The following is a 21,702-nucleotide window of genomic DNA, read 5'->3' on the forward strand; positions in this document are numbered from 1 at the left end:
CTACTATAAAGAAAAATTCTAAGGGGTGGACGCACCATCTGTGGTTAACTAGAGATGTTAAGGAAAGCATCAAACTTAAGGAAAAAGCGTACAACCTTGCAAAGATGAGTTGCAGGACAAATGTTTGAACAGAATACAAAGAATGGCAGAGAATGACTAAAGGGTAAATCAGGAGAAAGAAATTAGAGCATGAGAGGGAGCTAGCTAGAAATGTAAAAATGGATAGCAAGAGTTTCTACAGGCACTTAAAAAGGAAAAGAGTAAGCAAGGTGAGTGTTGCCCTCTAGAGAGTGACAGTAGGGAGTTAATAGTAGATAATAAGGAAATGGCAGAAGAAATGAACAAACATTTTGCTTCAGTGTTCACTATAGTGGATACAAAAAACCTTCCAGTGATAGCTGCAAATCAGGAGGTGAACAGGAGAAAGGAACTTGGTGAAATTGAAATTACTAGGGAAACGGTACTGAGCAAATTGATGGAGCTGTGGGCTGGCAAGTCTCCGGGTCCCAATGGTTTACATACTAGGGTCTTAAAAGAGGTGGTTAATGAGGTAGTTGATGCGCTGGTGTTAATTTTCCAAAGTTCACTAGATTCTGGAAAGTTTCCATCAGATTAGAAAATAGCAAATATAACCCCTCTATTCAAGAAGAGAGGGAGGCAGAAAACAGGAAACTATAGGCCAGTTAGCTTGACATCTGTCGTGTGGAAGTTATTAGAATCGATCATTAAGGAGGTTATAGCTGGGCACTTAGACGATCTCAAGGCAATTGGGAAGAGTCAGCATGGTTTTGTGAAAGAAAAACCATGTTTAACCAATTTAATGGTGTTTTTTGAAGGAGTAACGTGCAGTGGATAAAGGGGAGCCTGTCAACATACTGTACTTGGATTTCCAGAAGGCATTTGATAAGGTGCCACATCAAAGATTATTACGGAAAATAAAAGTACATGGTGTAGTGGGTAACATATTAGCATGGATAGAAGATTGGCTGGCTGGCAGAAAGCAGAGAGTATGCATTAGTGTGTCTTTCCTGATTGGCAGGATGTGACAAGTGGTGTCCCACAGGGGTCTGTACTGGGGCCTCAACTTTTTATGGTTTACATCAATGACTTAAAGGAGGGGAGTTAAATTTGCAGATGACACAAAGATAGGTAGGAAAGTATGTTGTGAAGAGGACATGGGGAGGTTGCACATGTATATAGAAAGGTTGAGTGAGTGGGCAAATATCTAGTCAATGGAGTTTAATGTGGGAAAATGTGCAGTTGTTCACTTTGGCAGAAAGAACAAAAAAGCAGAGTATAACTTAAATGGAGAACGGCTGTATAATTCTGAGGTGCAGAGGGATCGAGGTGTTCTAGTACGAGTCACAAAATGTTAGCATGCAGGTACAGCAAGTAATCAAGAAGGCTAAGAAGGCTTATTATGAGAGGGATTGAACATAAAAGTAAGGATGTTATACTTCAGTTATACAGGGTATTGGTGAGATTGCACCTGAATACTGTGTGCAGTTTTGGTCTCCTTATTTAAGTAAGGATATAAATGCATTGGAGGTGGTTCAGAGGAGGTTTACTAGATTGATACCTGGGAATGAGTGGGTTGTCTTATGAGGAAAGGTTGGACAGACTGAGTTTGTTTCCACTGGAGGTTAGAAGAGCGAGGGGTGATTTGAAGTATACAAGATACAAGAAGTAAAAAAATTCCTGAACGGCCTTGACAAGGTGGACATTGAAAGGATGATTCCTCTTGTGGGTGAGTCCAGAACTTAGGGCACCATTTTAAAATTAGAGGTCGCCCTTTTAGGACAAAGATGAGGAGGATATTTTTCTCTCAGAGGGCTGTGCGACTTTAGAATTCTCTGCCTCAGATGGTGGTGGAGATGGGGGTCATTGGATATTTTTAAGGTAGAGGTAGTTAGATTCTTGTTAGGCAAGGAAATCAAAGGTTATTGGGGTTAGATGGGAATGTGGAAATCAAAACACAATAAGATCTTAATGAATGGCGGAGCAGGCTCGAGGGGCTGAATGGTCTACTCCTGTTCCTATTTCTTATGTTCTTCTGTTCTTAGGTGTGAAATACCTCCTGCCCCCATTCTTCCCACCTCCGGTGAAAGTGGTTGCCGAATTCGGGAGTGGGACTTTGGCACTATTTTGGCTAAGGTGTGGAGCTCTTCTGACCCAGTGAAAATTCGGGCCAGAGAGTCATGACAGCATAAAAAAATTGGCCCATTGAGTTCATGCTGGCTCTCAATGCTGTGTTCCTACAGATGCTCTTCAACAAAAAAAGTGCTTCATTGTCCTAAGATGAAAGGCATCAGGTGAATACCAGGCCTTTTTCTTTCATGTGATTTAAGATGACAAAGCAAACCAGGGGAAGCCCTCCCTCAGTGGATAATTTAGACATTCTGAATAAGCAGGTGTCATCGGCAAGCTAGCTGTCATAGCAACGGTAGCACAACTCATTCTGCTAGTGCATAGTTAATGGTTAGGAATCTTATTTTCTGATTTGTAACTCCCTAGAGGGAAATTTTGTTTCATATTTTTATACAAGTCATACAAAAGACTAAAGACACGGAGAGAAAAGACTACTGTACTGTAACAAAGGAAGATGAAATGAGAAAGTTTGCTGCAGAAGTGGTAGCTTGTAAATGGGGAACAAAATAAAAGCAGAACTATTCATGTAATCCTTTTATGAATGGTAAGGTTCTGTTTAAAAATAATTTAAATTCACATTGATTTTATGCCTCAAAGGAAGTTCATTATTTAGTATCTCAAGAAAAAGGAAAAAATACTAAAATTATGATTTTGGCAAATGACTTATCATCAGAATATCTGTGTCTATTTCTACAGACGCTATGACCTGCCGCTTGGCTCTGGCATTTTCTGTTTTTATTTCAGATTTCCAGCATCTGCAGTAATTTATTTTTGTTTTAAATAATGCTGAATATTTTGGCCATAAACTTCAGTATTCTGTACAATACAACTTCAGCCCCCCCCCCAAAACCTCCATTCCCCCCAACCTCACCTAATAACACCTTCAATTCCCCCTCACAACCTCATCCGTCCCTGACACCTTCATCCACCCCAATCTCATCCCCCCAACACCTTCATTCTCCCCTTACCAACTTCACCCCCCCAACATCTTCATTCCCCTTTCCCAACCTCACCCCCACCATCTTCATTCCCCCTTTCCCAAACTCACCCCCCAACACCTTCATTCCTCTCCTCCCCACCTCACCTCCCAACACCTTCATTCCCCCCCTACCAACTTCACCCCCCGACACCCTCATTCCCTGTCTCCCAACCTCAACCCCCCAACACCTCTTCCTCTTCCAGCTGATACTAGACCTTTCTCTCTACCCCCTTAACCATCATTGTTGTGAACATCACTGGTGACTTTCAGAGCCATGTCCATGAGAATCCACCCAGCATGTCATGAACGTTCCTCTAGGCTCCCATTGCTTTCGGGCTCCAGCATCTTCTGCTCCTCGAATGTCTGTGATGTGAAAAAGGCCCTGGTGGGCAAGTCCCAACTTTTGCACATCACAGTTACCAAGTCATGTTCTGCATTGGCTTGTTTTCCCACCGATGTGGGCAGGCGATCCAGCAAGGGTGGGGGGGTGGGAGGGGCTGATTCTAACAGGCTGGCCTATGATATGCTGATGTATTACAATGAGGTTCCCGATGTCCAGTGGCGGGGGATGAGGCCCGCCATTGATGGGCTGAGTGGACAATCACAATCTGGTTTCATGGCACCATGAAACTGATTTTTGGTCTTCTCGCCATATTGTCCACCCACGTCACTGAACACGCCCAACGCCAGCAGGCACAGAAAATCCTGGCCACTGTGTAAGCTAAAGCCGTTGAATGGATTGTTTACCTTGACATCAAACTATAACTGCTTCCCCAGCCATACGAATAAAAAAAAAAATTAGCTGATTTTAAATTTATGAGCTGCCATGATGGAATTGAGACTCATATCTTCAGATCATTACCCCAGGCCTCTGGGTTAATAATCAAGTAACATATCCACTTAGTTAATGTACTGTACTTAAAGAAATCAGGTGTACATGTGAAAATTGACACTCCAAGCAAGTTGAGACACTTTAATCTTTGAAGTGAAAATGACTGGAGGATATAGACCCCAAATATTGAGGGGAAATTTTATTATTTGATTTTTAAGGTGGCATCTCTCATATAGGTAAGGGGTGACCTGGCAACCTCTCCCAGTGAGACGAGCTTCCACATGCATTTCCAGGATAATAGTCGAGTTGGGGAAACACTGCATTTGCACCCCAAAATAACAAACACTCACCCCCGGAGATCTGTTATCCTGACTCAACACAATTTGATAGGTTCAATGGAAGCATGAAGTGGTAGGTGCAAACAGCTATGATCCCTGTGGGAGAATTTTCCCCATGTTGGGCGGGCCATATGGGAGCAGGCGCGGGTGGGCCCAGACCCGAACGCCACTCAAGATCGGGTCCGTGTCGCCATTTTACGCAGGGGGGGCCAATAAAGGCCCACCCAGCAGATTTCACGACTCCTGAGGATAGCAGGAGCGGGTGGGTGGCGACGGCCGTGCACAGACCGGTCGTCATTGGCTTGTTTAAATCAAGGCCTGGCAGCCTTTGCAAGGCTGCTCACAATGGCTGAGAGAAGAGCACATCATAGGGGTAATGTGCACAACGCAAATTCGGAGGGTAGGCCAACGGGGTAGTGTGCCTCTCGTTTCTCCAACGAGTGCCTAGATGCCCTCCTGGAGGAGGTGGCAGTGCGGCGGAATGTTCTGCTTCCAAGGGACGGGAGGCAGAGGCCTCCCCATCTGACCAAACATTTGTGGGAGGAGGTGGCCGAGAGTGTGAACTCCCATGATGTGGTGCGGCGCAAATGGGTCCAGTGCCGCAAAAGTTTCAACAGCCTCCAGCGCTCTGGAAGGGTGAGTACCACGTTGGCTGAGGTCACGTAATGTAGCCATCACCCTTTGCCTCCAGCACGCCACCCCCGGCAACTCTGAGTACAGTAATAGCATTGAATCCTTCATGGCATGTATCCCTCGCTGGGTGGGCCAGCAGATATTGCCCATGCCTAGTTCACCAGGGTTGAGCCAGAATGGCTTCTGCATCTGCAGCACGTGTGACACTGACACTCAGAGTTTAGAATGGGGGTGAAAGTCAAGGATCTGCATCTAGGCATCGTGCTGGAACTGGGAAGCGTGTCAAAGTCAGGGTGCTAACATGCTGGGAGGGGAGCTTCCAGGTGGCGGGGCACCAATCTATCTGCTGGCCTTTGCACTCAACGTGCTTGTGCCTTATTGCTTAGCAAAGTGACACCTAGTGGTACTTCATGTGAAGGGGGCAGCATTTGGGCAATGGAGCGGGGTCAGCGCTGGCTTCTTGGGTGAGTGTGCAGCAGCTGCAGGGTAACGAAGAACTAAAGCCCTGCAATGTCCCACTCTGGCTGGGTTGGCAGGGATATGTTGGGAATCCAGGTGCAGGCTGGACTAATCAATGCTCTTCTCTCTTTTCCAGGAGAAGGCTGCACACAATTCAGCTGAGTGGATACGGACTGGCGGAGGCCAGGCCCAATTGGCCATCCTGGCACCTTATGAGCAGCAGGCCATGGATCTGGAGAGGCCCTCAGGTCCACCAGTGGCGGTGAGGCTGGGGTGCCATGGGGAGGTCTGTTTGCCGAGCACTGAGGTCACCATGTGTGTCCCAAAAGCCATGGCACTGCCGAGTGCTCAGTGATTGAAGTTTGCAACATGGTTTGACCATTGATTATAGAAGGATGAGCGCATAATGATCCGAGGGACAGGAATGCAAATTGACATTGTTTGCACTGTAACTAATCAAATGTCCTTGTTCTTCCTTTCAGCATCACTGGAGCAGGGCCGGGACGAGGAGGCAGAGGGGCCATCTCTCACCCCTGAGGAAATCCACTCACCAGCGTCACACCATCTCAGCCAGACAGGCACCAACGCAGATGCTAGCACCTCGGTGGGAATTAGATCATCGGCTAATGTCCCGGGGCATGGCAGTGAGGGCACTTCACACTCACTTCAGGTGCAGGCAGAGTCAGAGAGTGCGCAAGGCGTCAGTAATTGGAGGACTGCAGGGGACCAGGTACAGTCAGTGGCTGATGATGGGCCTCTGGAGTCGTCTGTGAGGCAGCAAATGCTGGAAGTCCAGCAGGGTACACAGGATGATCTGGCGGACATACATGAGACTATGCATGGCATGGTGCCTGTACGTGAGGAGTCCACGCGGAGCATCACAATGCATTAAGCCTCATAGCCGAGCGCCATGCTTCCTCCATGGACAGAGTGGCAACTCTCGTGGAGAGGCTCCTCCAGGAGACCAATCAGGGCCTCCTGGGGTTGCACTTGGATCTGCAAGCCCCCACAGCAGTATTGACCTCAACTCCTCATCGCCCATGTGGGAGATGGTTTGGGCACCAAGTATCCCAGCCCGGTGCCCATCCATCTGAGCAGGGTGGTCCGAAGCGACCTCATGTCGGCGCAGCAGCTGCCTGTCATCTCTGTGGGCTCCTCTCAGGGTGCTCTGCTTGAGGGCAGCAGCTCCTTTGCCGCTCTTCCAGTGACCATGGCATCTGATGAGACTGCGGCGACTGGAGAGATACCAGCTGTGGAACTGGCCGCTCCCTCCCAGGTGGGGCCAGCACAGGCTCCACGCGCCAGAAGACTTTCACCAAGGTCATCAAGGCCAATAGGACAGCACAGTGAGCAGGCTGCCTCAGATGTCAGTGCCAGCGAGGGGGCAGCACCTAGATGTAGCACCCATAAGAGTAAATTTAAGGCACCTTAGGCACACCACAGATTTCTCACTGGTGCTTTTATGTTGGCCTAGTAGTTTATTGAAGACTTGGTGTGATGTCCAACACCTTTTTTTTGGCTTATCAAGTTACATTTGTTCTCTCTGTAAATGTTGATATATTTCCATGCCTTAGGGTGATTCCTTACTTCTGCAAGTGGACAGGAACCCATGATGTTATGAGTGAGTTGTTTGACATTGAGCTTTATTGACAAGGGCCTTAGTTAATGTTAGTATCCAGCCGGATTTAGCACTCAAGTATCGAGTATGCAGCCTGCACCCTGGTGTATGTTGAAGGTCCATCTGTGTTGGGCTAGCTGAATCTTTGGATTAAAGCCTCTCAGGTGTCCTTGCCTCCCTGGAGTATGCCCGGGTCAGAGTCTGCCCCCTCAGCATTCTCCTGTGCGTAGTCATCCTTGGACTCACTGCTGGCCTCATCGTGTGCAGCCGGAGCAGCTGTGTCTATGTCTTCCTTGTCCACAGCGTCATCCCTTTCCAGCGCCAGATTGTGGAGAGTGCAGCATGCAACCACTATCAGCGACACATGATCTGGGGGTTACTGGAGTGCGCCCCCTGAGCATTCCAGGCATCGGAAGCGTATCTTGAGAAGACTGGTGGTTATCTCCTCCACAGCCCTTGTGGAGGCGTGACTCCCATTGTATCGCTGCTCAGCCTCTGTTCTTGGATGGCAGAGAGGCATCATGAGCCACCTTTTGAGGTGATATCAGTGTCACCCAGCAGCCATACATCAAGCTGGGCTGGAGCACTGAAGAGCCTCGGCACCTGAGAGTGTCTGAGTATGTAAGTGTGGGAGCTGCCTGGGTACCTTGCACAGACTTGTAGAATCAGCATCCTGTGATCACACACTATCTGCATGTGCATGGAGTGGAAGCCCTTCCTGTTAGCGAAAGCACTGGGCTCACCTGCTGGCACGTTGATGGCCACATGTGTACAGTCTATTGCACCCTGGATGTGGGGGAAGCCAGCAATGGCCGCGAAGCCTCTGGCTCACTGAGTCTGGCTGGCCTGGTCCCAGCGTTAGTAATTAATGTCAAGTTTACGCTGCCCATCCAATCTTACGGTTGGCGGGCAGATGAGAAGGCCAAGCGGCCTTTACATTTTTTAGGAAACATCATCCACAAGCCGCATGAGGTTTTTTAAAGCTTTTACGAATTAAATAAAAAGTTTTTCTGAAAAATAAAAACATGTCCCATCTCATGTGACACAATCACATGAGATGGGCATGTTTCATCAAATTTTTATTACATTCATTTATTTTTTTCAAAAGCGCTTCAATCTCCCTGAGGCAGCTCTGATCCTCAGGGAGATTGAAGCACTCTTTTGCGCGCATTCACGAAAGAGCACTGAACCCGACTCTTCCTCCTCCCCCCACCTGCACAGATAGCACTACTGCTCGCATATTACGCTGGGCGGGTCTTTATTTGCCTGCCTACATAAAATGGCGGTGTGGACTTGATTGCAGGAGGTGGTTGTCTCCTGCCAAGCCCACCCAACGGGGGACAAATTCAGGCCTATGCTTTTTTTCATTATTGTCTCATATCTACTGAATGAATCCACCAAGTGATGGCAGTATTGCAACTGCACAAAATGACCATAGCTGTCATAACAGCTTAATGGTGATGTGTAGTGAATGCGTTATTAAACTTGCTGGTTCCATACTGAAAGTCTTTACTGAGTTGGAACTGATTGATGTGTAATTCTTTTTACTGAATTTCAGTTTTTGTCCCGCAGCTGTCATTGCTTCTGTATGACTCATTGAGACCAGATGCAATTGTAGCTGAGCAAGTGGCTTCAGTTCTCTCCTTTCCTTGTCAAAGTGTCCCACCATAGCCAAAGCTTTCGATCTACTGAGCCTGCCCAGAAAGAACAAAATTTGTCTCCCATCGAGTCAGATAGGCTTAAGAAACATGCACTCCGGGGACTTCAGTTCACAACCCATTTAGTTGGGAAAGAGATGATCAACCACTTGCGTCAACTGATTAGCTGCTAAATACTTCACCAAAATAGGTATGAATAGGGTCCACGGATTAACAAATAGAGTATATTACAGAAGGTTTTATTACAAACAAAATGTTTCCATTTCCTTCAGGGCGTCAAAGCTGCACATTGTTTTCTTATTTACACAGTTGTTGCTCCTTGCACATACTGAGAAAAGGCCAGCAAAAAACATTTTGACTTTAAGAAAGCCCATTGTGAATGACATGTATGCCATCACATTTCTCTAGATGAGATGCTGTTTCTTGGACTTTACTCCACTGCTAAGACTGAAATGTTAGTTTTTCACTAGACCACTAAATTCAGAGCCCCTCTAAGATGTGGTTGGTGGGAAGGGAAACTTGTTTGTTCATTTGCCTTTGGCTAACCCTGAGCACCTGTGACAGGGATTGTAAGACAGTGGCTGACAAGGTTATGTTGCCCTGGCTGAAGATGAATACTTAACAGTCATTATCTTAAGTGGGAAGGTAAAGACAAAAATGAACAGACCAATGGCAAATTAGAATTGAGTATTAGAACAACTTAGGCTTTGACTTCAATTCAATTTGCATTCTTAGAAGAAAGCACTCTCTCATGCAACAAATGAGAACATAGGAAATAGGAGCAGGGAGAGGCCATTCAGCCCCTTGATCCTGCTCAGCCGTTCTATTAGATCATGGTTGATTTTCAACGTCAATGCCATTTTCCCACACTTTTTTTCCACCATTTCCCCATATCCCTTGATATCTTTGCTATCTAGGAATGTCACATATTCCAAAAATAATCTATTTTAAATTTGGAAATACTAAGTCATGTGACTGGGTTTTCTTCCCAAACACTGCCTTTTGACTGGTATGGAGGAAGAAAATGAAGGAAAATGGGACAGAAATTTACCTCAAGTCCTTTGGAGTGGAGTCTACTCACTGTTTGTTCACCCCATCATATGTTAACACCAGCAAGAAGATGGTGCTATGTCTGATGACTCAGTTTTCTTAGTCACTGCCCAGCTCCACCTCTGGAGAACAACATCTCAGAACATAGAAATAGGAGAAGGCCATTCAGCCCATCGAGCCTGCTCCCTCATTCAATATGACCATGGCTGATCAAGCACTTCAATGCCTATATCTCCATAACCTTTACATTATTGTTAATCAGAAATCTATCAATCTCTACCTTAAACATATTCAATAACGCGCTTCCTAGCCCTCTGGGGTAGAGAATTCCAAAGATTCACAAGCCTCTGAGTAAAGAAATTTCTTCTCGTCTCGGTTCCTCTCTTATTTTGAAATTGTGTCCCCTGGTTCTAGGCTTCCCAACCAGGAGAAACATCTTACTTGCATCTACTCTGTCTATTTCTTTAAGCATTTTGTAGGTTTCAATGAGATCACCTCATCTGCATGAATGGCAGCAGAAGGCAGATGGTGAGTCTAATTACAAGGCCTTCCTTCAACCATCTGGTTCTCTTCAGCTGCTTCCACATCTCCTCATGTGTATTATTCGAAGCAGTGGCAACTTACAAATTAATATTACTGGTGCCAAACCTAATGCTATTTCCATATCTCAGTCAACTTTGCAGTCACTGGATGGTAATTAGGGGCAGAATGCAGAATCTTGAAAATCTGAGTCAGTTAGTTTTCCAACTTCCTCAAGGAATGTCCTCAGTCAAAGTGGAACATACATCTCATCAAATATTTTAATATCAAAGTAATTTTATTCTATTTTTGCCCAATGTGTGTCAGCTGGCTCAGTTGGTAGCACTCTCCCCTCAAATCACAAGGTTCTGCATTCAAATCACTCACCAGGGCTTGAGCATGAAAATCAAGCCTGAGTACTGAGGGAGTGTGACACTGTCAAAAGTATCATCTTTCAGATGCAGCAAATGCAGTAAGACCTGGACAATATACAGGCTTGGGCTGACAAGTGGCAAGTAACATTTGTGCCAAACAAGTGCCAGGCAATGACCATCTCTAACAAGAGAGAATCAAACCATCACCCCTTTACATTCAATGGCTATTACCATTGCTGAATCCCCCACTATCAACATCCTGGGGGTTACCATTGACCAGAAACTGAACTGGACTAGCCATATAAATACTGTGGCTACAAGGGCAGGATAGAGGATAGGAATCCTGTGGCAAGTAACTCACCTCCTGACTCCCCAAAGCCTGTCCACCATCCACAAGGCACAAGTCAGGAGTGTGATGGAATACTCCCCACTTGCCTGGATGAGTGCAGCTCCAACAACACTCAAGAAGCTTGACACCATCCAGGCCAAAGCAGCCTGGCACCACATCCTTGGTGCCTCCACCACCGCAGGAACTCACTGAGGCACCTTCGACAGCATCTTCCAAACCCACGACCATGACCATCTACAAGGACAAGGGCAGCAGATAGATGGGAACACTGCCACCTAGAAGTTCCCCTCCAAGCCACTTACCATCCTGACTTAGAAATATATTGCCTTTCCTTCACTGTCACTGGGTCAAGATCCTGGAACTCCCTTCTTCACAGCCTACCTACACCACATGGACTACAGCAGTTCAAGAAGGCAGCTCACCACCAACTTCTCAAGGGCAATTAGGGATGAGCAATAAATGCTCACCTAGCCGTGGCGCCCACATCCCATGAAATAATTTTTAAAAAGGCTGTGTACGCCTCAGTGGATATAAAAGATCCCATGGCAATGTTTTGAAGAAGTGCGGGGAGCTACCCTCAAGTGTCCTGACCAATAATTATTTGTTAATCAACATCACAAGAAACAAGCTCTCTGGTCATTGTCACATTGCTACTTGTGGGAGTTTGCTGTGCGCAATTTGGCTGCTGCATTTCCCACATTACAACAGTGACTACACTTCAAAAATACTTCATTGACTGTAAAGGGCTTTGAGATGTCTGGTAGTTGTGAAAACTGTTACATGCATGCAAGTCTTTCTTTCTAATCCTGTTAAGCAGCTGCATTAAGTGGATATCTCTACCACAACAACAGCTTATGTTTATATAGCACTTTTAACATAATAAAACATCCTAAGGTGCTTCACTGGAGCATTATAAAGTAAAACTTGATACAGCGCAATAAGGGATATTAGGGCAGATGACAAAGCTTGGTCAAAGAGATACATTTTAAGGAGTATCTTAAAGGAGGCAAAAAATAGATACAGAGATTTAGGAAGGGAATTCCAGAGTTTAGGGCCCAAGCAGTTGAAGACATGGTGGATTGATTAAAATTGGGGATAGTCAAGTGGCCAAAATTAGGAGTGCAGGTATCTTGGAAGGTTTTAATGAAAGGTCTTTGATCTGAAACGTCAATTTTGTTTCTCTCGCCATTGATGCTGTCTGGCCTACTGAGTATTTCTAGCATTTTCTGTTTTTGTTATCCCACAGGGTTGTGGGGCTGGAGGAGATTAGATAGGGAAGGGGTAGACCTTAGGAGGACTTTGGGAACAGGATGAAAATTCTATAATTGAGCTGTTACTTGATAGGGAGCCATTATCAATCAGTGAACGCACAGATGACGGGTGAACTCGTGTGAGATAAGGAGTAAGGTCAGAGGCAGCAGAGTTTTTGCTGAACTCAAATTTACAGAGGGTAGAATGGGGGAGACCATCCAGCGGTGCATTGGTGTAGTTGAGTCTAGAGGCAACAAAGGCATGGTTGAGGGTTTCAGCAGCAGATGTGCTGAGGGAGGGGCAGAGTAGAGCAATAGTACAGAAGTGGAAATAGATGGTTTTAACTGTGGTATCCATGTATGGCCAGAAGCTCATCTCAATGTCAAATACGACATCAAATTTGGGAACAGTATGGCCCCACACAGTGGAATACTTCAAATGAAATACTGCTGGGAGCCCTCTCTGAATACATAATTAACTTAAGCCCCATCAAAGTTGACCCTGGAGCATTTCCCACTTTCAGCAGCTATCCTGACAATGAGGGATACCAAGGCCATTCCTCTCCATACATTTTTCTTATCTTTTTGTATCCCTCCTTTAAAGGTAATTACAAAAGCTTAAATGTAGCTCTAGGCCACATAAGTCCTCCAGAAGCTCCCCTTAATCTTTGTGTCTTAGCTTTGGCAATGAATGTTGGCAGGTTGTTCGACTGTGAAGGGCATCATCATTTAAATGAATGGAAAAATCATTTGGGATCTATTACCTCAATTCCTTAATCTGTCCATGTGCTTCTTAAAAATTCATTCATGGGATATTGGCATCGTTGGCAAAGGTGGCATTGATTTCCTATCCCTACTTACCCTTGAGAAGTTGGGGGCAAATCTTCTTTAAGTGCTGCAGTTCTTTAATGACCAAGTGCAAAAGGGGAAATATGTTCCATGCACTTTCCAGCACTTATCACCAGGTGGCAATCAGGACCAGGAATTCTGATTTAATTTTGCCTTTCCTACCTCAGGGACAGTGAAGCCAATTGGAGCACTTCCACTTCTGCCCAAAACAAGACTAACTAATTCAACAGAATCTGGTGAAAAAATAAGGGATCTTCCATTTCGATATGGCACATCAGTGGTGCATTTAGAGCTTCTGCTCCTTCTTCATCAAAACATGATCAGTTGCATGATTATTTGAAATTGGCTGATGAAAGAGAAACTTACTATTATGTCTCCTCGTTTAATGAACTGCAGTCGGACCTGGAATACTGACATATCAAGTAGATAGATGAAGTCACATATATAATCAATGGTTAACCAGAAGATAAGAGTCTCTGGCATCTGATAGTTGAAAGTCCAGCGCAGAGGAATAAACCAGCAGCTCCAGTTCCATGCTAGTACCACAAAAAACAGCCACAGCACGTAAAGCCAATCTGAAACATAGTATTTCATAATTATAATACAATATCAGGAATAAACATTTCCACATAGTGTAAATATTTTCAAACCATTTAATGTTTTACTTAAAGCTATGACGATGATGTTTCTCAAGCTAATTTTTTTTACATGTTGTAGGCTCAGTGAAACTACAGACTCTGATTTTCAATTTCAATGCCATTGGCTAACCCAGCCTACTGATGGTACTTGAACCATAGTGTAAATAACAGTATATATAAGCATATTTTCTTCCTTTGGGAAAAAAAATTAAAGTTCAGATATTTCAGTTTGTGAGTAGTACCTGTATATCAAACTGTTGGCCGGCAGACGAAAACGCCAAGCGGCTTTTGCACATTTTTGGAAACCTCATCATAGATGAGGTTTCCAAAAGCAAATATAAAAATATAAAAACTTTCATTTTTCATTAATAACATGAGGGGACATGTTTCATTACATTTTTATTTATTTATTTTCCTATATTTTCATCTCCTTGAGGCAGCTCCATGCCTCAGGGAGATTATGTAATGCACTCGCGTGCATACACAAAGTTACCGCTCGGCCCACTTGCCCTCCTCCCCCACCCACACAAGCAGTGTTGAGTGCTGCCACTCATGTTTCACACTGTGCTACCCTTAATTGGCCCACCAGTGCGAAATTGCCTTCCGGGCCCAATCATGGGCTTCCCAGCTGCCCCTGCCTTGCCCGCCAAGCCCACACGCCAGGGATAAAATTCTGCACCAAGTCTCAGTCTAAAAATGAATTTTGTTGTTTAAAAAAAGGGGTTTTCTTATATGATGGATTGACTTATACGCCATGATCTGCAGTATCTGTATTTTGGAGTAGAGCTGTTTCAGAATAAATAGAGCTATACAGTGAAGGAAGTTGAAGATAGAAGCAATGGAAGTTTTCAACATCCAAAATACTTTTATTTTAGATCAAGGTTATAGTATTCACTCTGATAGAATGCATGACAAACAAGATGGTCTTTTGGGACCATAAAATGGCCGACTAAACACGTTTCTAGACTCTTTGGACCTGGAAGAGTGTGAGAAATAAAAACCATAATTTAAGGTAATGTTGAAATGGAACCACAAATACTATGCTTTGTATATGTGTGTCAGCTGTGGCTCCGTCTTTAGCACACCCACATCTGAATCACAATGCTCTGGGTTCAAGTGCAACTCCAGGACTTGAGCACAAAAATCAGGGTTGACACTCTAGTGCAGTACTGAGGGAGCATTACAGTCAGAGGTTGCATCTTTCAGATGAGATGTTAAACTGAAGCCCATCTGTCCACTCAGATGGATGTAAAGGAGTCCATGGCCCTATTTTGAAGAAGAGCAGGGAAATATCCCCAGTGTCCTGGCCGATAATTATCCCACAATCAACATCACTAAAGAAGATTATCTAATCATTAACACAGTGCTTTCTGTGGGTTTTTGCTGTGTGCAAATCAGTTGCTATTGCTCCTACATTACAACAGTGACTTCGCTTCAAAAAGTAATCCATTGGCTCTAAAGTGCTCTGAGACGTCCGGTGGGGTGGGGTGGGGTGGTATGAGAAGTGCTACATAAATGCATGTCTTTCTTTTTTTCTCTATTTGTTACTGCTTTCAAATTTTCAACCTGGCACCTTAAAGTAAAGAAATCATACTAAACATTGCACTACCATAATTAATGGAAGGGGTTTATTTCCATGGGGACTCTCCCATGTGCTCACTTTGGCAGAAGAGCCATTGCTTTCCCAGGGTTTCTGCAAGCCTTTTACTGAAGTTATGGCAGACTGTTGGGAGAGTCCCAGTGAAATTCACCCCCAGTTTTCTTCTAAAATTTGTGTTATGCATGCCATTATAGTCCAGGAAAACTAATTCATTATTATATAAGTCAACACAGTCTTCTCATTCCACTCATGTAGAAAATAATAGCAGGCTAAGTAATGCAAAATAGGGATGTAACATAATGACACCCCCAACAATTTTTGGTCAATAGCTGATGTCTGCAATGATAAGGAACTCATTAAAGGCTGTTGAGGAGTTGAGCAAGTGATGCATGTACTCTGATATGTTGCAAATTCACGCTAATTTCTCTTGATTTGTGAATCAGTGAACATGAATGCCTTAATCAATTATACATATTATTTCTAAAAGTAATAATGAATTGGTAATATGTATTTATGTAAATGTACCTGTTTTTGTACCTACAGATGATGGCACTGGAAGGACTGTGACACACCCTTAACCAGAACAGCATAGTATAACAACGCACCTATCATCACTAATTGCACTTGTACTTAGTGCCAACATATTATTTTTTTATTTGTTCCTGGGATGTAGGTGTCGCTGGCTGGGCCAGCATTTATTGTCCATCTCTAATTGCCCTTGAGAAGGTGGTGGTGAACCGCCATCTTGAACCATTGCAATCCATATTGTGCTTTGTAAGAGGTCATTGACCTGGGGATGATTTAGCTGACTTCAGCAAACTGCAGAAGGAATACTGACCCCGGAGCAAAAGGGCATTGTTAAACCGTTTAGCATTATTAAATACTGATATTTTTACTGTATCGCCCATTACTGTACCCTATTATAAAAATCAACAAAGGCCAGGGCATAAGTTGCTGAACTAATTAGATCACAGTGAATTGTGGCCACAATGGATGAAGTCACCCAACAACTGATTAGATCACTGTGGTCATTTGAAACCCAGCCTACATGAAGAAAGGAACCTAGCAGCAAAGAAAGGTATTAGACCTGACAGCTTTAAGCCAAAGGAGGAAAAAGACAAGAGAAAGGGAGAGAATGGGAGAAGAAAAGAAAAAGATAGAAGACAGCTGATCTGCAGACAGATGCAGGAAGAGGAGTTTGGCTGGTCACTTCACCGACAGAAGACTGACTGGGTGGGTGCTGGTAAGCATTCCTGGACACTGTAAGAAAACTTTGTTTATTGTAGTTTTATTCCAGAACACTGTGAACGGGTTTGCAACCAAATTCTGGTATAGGCATATCATCTTGTAATTCTAGTATTTAAGAACTAAAAAGGGGGAATTGAATAGCCACATGTCAGGAACATGTAATCCAGGGGATTTAGCCACACATCAGGGATGCGTTACCCATGGAAGGGTACGGGAATTTGCCCCACTGCATGTATACCTATAGTACTCTTAGGTAGAGATTTTGAAATGGCAATGATGAAGGAACAGTGATAAATTTCCAAGCTTGGGGTAGTGTGTGAATTGGAATGGAATGTCCAACTGTCAATATTCCCATGTCCCTGCTGCCCTTGTTTTTCTTGGTAGTAGTGGTCATAGGCTTAGAAAGTGCTGTTGAAGAAGCTTTGACACGTTGCTACATTACTTCTTGTAAATGGTACACACTGCAGCCATTCTGCAATGGTGGTGGATGGAGTGAATATTTAAGGTGTTGGATGAGGTCTAATCAAGTGGGCTGCTATGTCCAGGACGGAATCAAGTTTCTTGAATGTTATTGCATTGCACTCATGCAGTCAAGCGGAGAGTATTCCATTACACTCCCGACATGTTCCTTGTAGATGGTGGACAGGCTTTGGCGAGTCAGGAAGTGAATGGTTTCTCAGAGAATTCCCAGCCTCTGATCTTCTCTTGTAGTCACAGCATTTATCTGGCTGGTCCAGTTAAATTTCTAGTCACTGTTGGCCCCCAGGATGTTGATAGTTGGGGACTTGGAGGTGGTAAAGGCTAAGTTGTCAAGAAGAGGTAGTTAGATTCTTCTTGGACATGGTAATCACCTGGTACTTGTGTGGTGCAAATGTTACCTGCCACTTATTAGTGCAAACTGAATGTTGTCCAGGTCTTGCTGGATGCTGGTATGGACTGCTTCATTATCTCAGGAGTTGCGAATGGTACAGAAAAATGTGCATTCTTCACTGTGCATCCTGCCTCTGTCCTTATAATGGAGGAAAAGTCACTTATGAAGCAGCTGAAGATGGTTCGAACTATGACATTGCCTTGAGGAACTCCTGCAGCAACATCCTGGAACAGAGGTGTTTAGCATCCAACAACTATCTTCCTTTGTGCAGGAAAATTATGTTCATGGGAGCCACGAAAGCTTCATTTTCAGTTTTGAATTCTGCAAATTTGGTTATTTCTAAACCTAATGATAGTGTTACAACCAGGCGAGGAGGATCAAATAGTTCCCCTCTTTGGCCTCTCTTTGTTTGTCTACAACAGGTTTTGTTAATTGTCAAGGATATACTCGCCTATTCAATGAGTACTTAACTGTTTACATGCTGTGATTATAAAAGAACCGTTAGGACAGGTTAACAAAGAAAGAAGTTAGCTTTATTATACTTAAACCGATCTAAGTAAAATAATAAAATACACACACATACAAACAAGTACAGATTATAGAATGGGGAGGATGTTTGGCCAAATTAGAGTCCATAAAAAAGTAAAAAAAATCTGTAGGTTTTGGTGACTTAGCTGGCTTCAGATTGAATTTGATGCTCTTGATGCTTCCAATTTAAAGATGTAGCTGATGGAGTTAATTGTTCTTCTGGAGACAGTAGCGCTGTTTTGGGTTCTTTTAAGAAATCTCTGTCAGCACCATGGCATCACTGAATGATCAGTCAGCAAGCAGGTCTCGAAACTTACCAGGTGGGTTGGAGAAAAAGAACAGTGACACTCACTTGGGTCTTCTCCCTAAGCTGCTTGTCCTCAGTTCTGCTGAGGAAACATGTGCTTAAAACATACAAAAGGTTGACTTGTCATGTGACATTCCTTCTCCAACTGCAAGAGGAATTAAAATAATTGAAACATTGTCTTCGTATTGCAAAGGTGACTTGATTAGCTGATGTCTTGAAGCTAACTTAGCTAGGTTGCCATTATCCAAGCAACTAGTCTTAAAGGCTCATCTCCAGCAGTTGAATGCCTCAGTTGATTGCCATAGATGCCTTGCTAATGAGACAGGAGATGTGAGTCCTTCATTCTCCCTGAAGTCATTTTTTTTATGGGTTTTGCAGGTCGACTGACTCCACTCCAATGAATTGGGATGTGGAATGTATAGTAATGAAAATTGGGGTGAGTCATCTTGGGCTGTGGGTTCAAGATATTTTAGTCTCTGTATTTTAAAAAAAGTATGTTTTTTAAAAGTTCAATTCAGGTTTCTAGCCAGTGGTTTAGAAATCATTAGTTGACATAAAGCATTTCTTCATGACAGTGGAATCCTAATCCCACTGGTGAGGGTGTCTTCTCAACGTTGCCAGAAAATATTGATTTATTCCTCCACTATACTATAAGAAAGCTAAATAAAAATCATGAGTATTGCTACAAAATAGAAGTAGACACCCTGCAATTGAAACTGTCCATCAAGTTAACCAAGCAAAACAAATATATACTGCATTATTAGACCACCTGGGATATGGTTTTCCCTTCTCCCACATCAAACTACAATTGAGAGACATCCAAGTTCTTCACTAGATTACCAAATATGCCACCATAAGACTGCAGAATCAAATGCCTCCCACTAGAAGGAAATGTAAATTTTGGCAAGATTCACTTCTTCATGAATCAGACAAAATAGGGCACCTAATTCTAAATTTGGTTCATCGTTCAATCTAAACTGATAAAACTGTGGATTAACAATAAATTACCTGTGTACATATCAATGCTTTCAGGGATTCTTAACTTTTGTATGAACTTTTTGATTGGAGGCCTCTTGAATTGGCAGCAAATCATGTCACAGTAATGCTCTTCTTCAGATTTGATCTCATCATCTTTTATTTCTTCTTGTTTTACTTCCTTTTTGTCTTCTTTTGGTGGAGGAAGCTTCTTCTCTGGAGCTAAGCAGAAGAGAAATATACTTTATATATATATCTATATATATCTATTAAATGGTGTTTGCTATATTTTACCAAACCAATGAGATGTTTTGTGCTTCAATCTAACTTTAAAAAACTGCAAAATTCCTGATTAACCTCCAATGACAATGCTTATAGACAGAAATGTGAAATGTAATCTTGCAATGTTAATCAGACTAATTAGAAATAATCAGCTACTAGTGGATTTCTAGTAGCTCACAGATAACATTTTAAAGACATTCAATCCATAAATTAATTGCAGGACTGTTTCTTGATGACCTTATGCAAGAAATCAGCTAATTGTAATTAAACGTTCAGCACTTTTATCATAGATTTCATTAAATTCTAGGAGGACCAGTCCATCAAAGAGTGGATTATCAAATACCAGCTGCTTTTAGAAGACTGGAGGTTATTTTCAAAACTGTCCTACAAGTGGGTGAAAAGAATGGTGGGTGCAGATAAGAGGCAGAGTTCTCCCTTTCAGCACACAAGCAAAATATTGAAGATGCTGGAAATATGAAATAGAAACAGAAACTGCTAGCAATACTCCGCAGTTCTGGCAGTTTTTGTGGTGAGAGAAGAATTAATAGTTCAGCTTGTTAGGTTTCATCAGAACTATAAACTAAGAGCTAAAAATTGGATTGCTTCTGTTTAAAATTGGGGCTTGCAATTTATGATTAGCCCATTGTGCAGTCCCATTGAGACCGATAATATTAAAACTTTAAGCCACCTCCTCATTTGAATGATTGCAAAGTTCAGCACAGCAGGATCTGTGCTTCTGGCTGACTGAACACTCAATTGGGGGACCAGCAACTTGCATGGCTAGCACATGTTGCAGCTAGCCTGCATCTCTTAAAGGCAGCCTCCCACTCTTAAAAGAGAACTGAATTCATTTCACTGAAGCTACTGCAGTGTAGTGCAAATGGTTGTAAGGAGAAAGACAACATGTGGAGCAATTGACAACAGTCCAAGCCCCAGGCTTTTGATGTGGTAAGCACACATGGTATCCTCCATTGAGGAAGTGGTGACCTTCATGGAGAACCACAGCCAGCAAACCACACAGTGGATGCCGAAGGTGCATGTGGACCTGCTTGCCTTTGCATCCTTCATGAGCTCAGCAATGGCTCGGTGAGAGGGATACGAGATGTCTGAAATCGTCATCAGGTCCTCAAACTCCTCAGGTTAGGGGGGAAGGACAAATATGTCCTAAAAGAGAAGAGGAATGGCTGCCTGAAGCATCTGGGGAATTCCTCGCAGAGGGTTCCTAGAATGGGTGGTGGTTTTACATCCCCTCTGACAAACACATTAACATTTCAGAAAGCTGTGATAACAAAGACAGCTCCTACATCTGTCCAGGAGGTCCCCAGTGTGTTGGGGCCCTCAATGCCTCAGGCAAACAGAGAACAACTGTCACATTCATTGAAGACCACAGAGCAGAAAGGTCAGCAGCCTGCCTCCACCTCAGCTGACAACTGCAAGTGCTTGAGAACGTCCAGCTAGCTGAACTTGCATTTTATAGAGTGGAACCCATTGCGATTGCGGTACAACGCTCCATTTACGTGTGGGGTTGCAGAACCACATGTTGTGCTGCCCATGATTCCTTGCAGCATTGGGGATCCCATTACCCTGGTAAAGCCATGTACCCGCTCTTTTTGTTTCTCTTTGGTTAGAGAGAAGATGATGAAGGCTCCTCTCCTGTCATACAGAGACTCCATCATCTCTCAGGTGCAGCAAAGGTTGGCAAACTGGGAAATATTAGCAATGTTGTCTGGTCTCACCTGGAATTATCCAGTTGCGTAGAGGTTTCAAGTTATAGTGACCTTGAAGGCAACTAGCAGTGCTATGAGGTTGCAGGTCATGTTGAAGGAAGTGGTGCAGTTCCGTAGCTACCTCTATGGTGAATTGCAGATGCCTCAGGAATTGCTCCTGGTCAAAGCAGAGGTAGGAGAAGTGCTCCCTGAAGGCGCTTGGTGGGGAGGGCCTTCTGTGGAGAACCCTCGTCCTCCTCCCTCTGGGCATGGCTTCCCTCTCAGCAGCCTCAACTCCATCTCCTTGTCATATTGCAGACCAAGACGGTCTGCAAATAAAGCCCCCATTACTTCAGCAGGCTTTCTCTACATAGAAAACTTCTCTGACTCCCCCACCGGCACAATTTCCACCATCTGCCCTGCACTGTGCACCCCATCCCATCCCCGCCCTCCACACTCCACCCCATCAGGATGCAGCTACGCTATCTCTA

The 21,702-nt window shown here is 43.9% G+C and overlaps 1 protein-coding gene across 1 annotated transcript in view; it reads right to left on the reverse strand.

Moving 5' to 3' along the window:
* The window catches only part of LOC121278827 (cyclic nucleotide-gated cation channel beta-3-like), a 118,988-nt gene extending 97,506 nt beyond the window's left edge, over positions 1 to 21,482 (reverse strand). Inside the window, exons 1-3 of the mRNA XM_041189281.1 lie at positions 21,242 to 21,482; positions 19,257 to 19,445; positions 13,423 to 13,631 (exon numbers count right to left, since the gene is read on the reverse strand). Of these exons, the coding sequence (XP_041045215.1) occupies positions 13,423 to 13,631; positions 19,257 to 19,445; positions 21,242 to 21,482 (639 nt within the window). The remainder of the gene's footprint in view (positions 1 to 13,422; positions 13,632 to 19,256; positions 19,446 to 21,241) is intronic.
* Between the last annotated feature and the right edge of the window lie 220 nt (positions 21,483 to 21,702).

The sequence above is a fragment of the Carcharodon carcharias genome, chromosome 6 (assembly GCF_017639515.1).
Source record: "Carcharodon carcharias isolate sCarCar2 chromosome 6, sCarCar2.pri, whole genome shotgun sequence".
Classification (NCBI taxonomy): Eukaryota; Metazoa; Chordata; class Chondrichthyes; order Lamniformes; family Lamnidae; genus Carcharodon; species Carcharodon carcharias.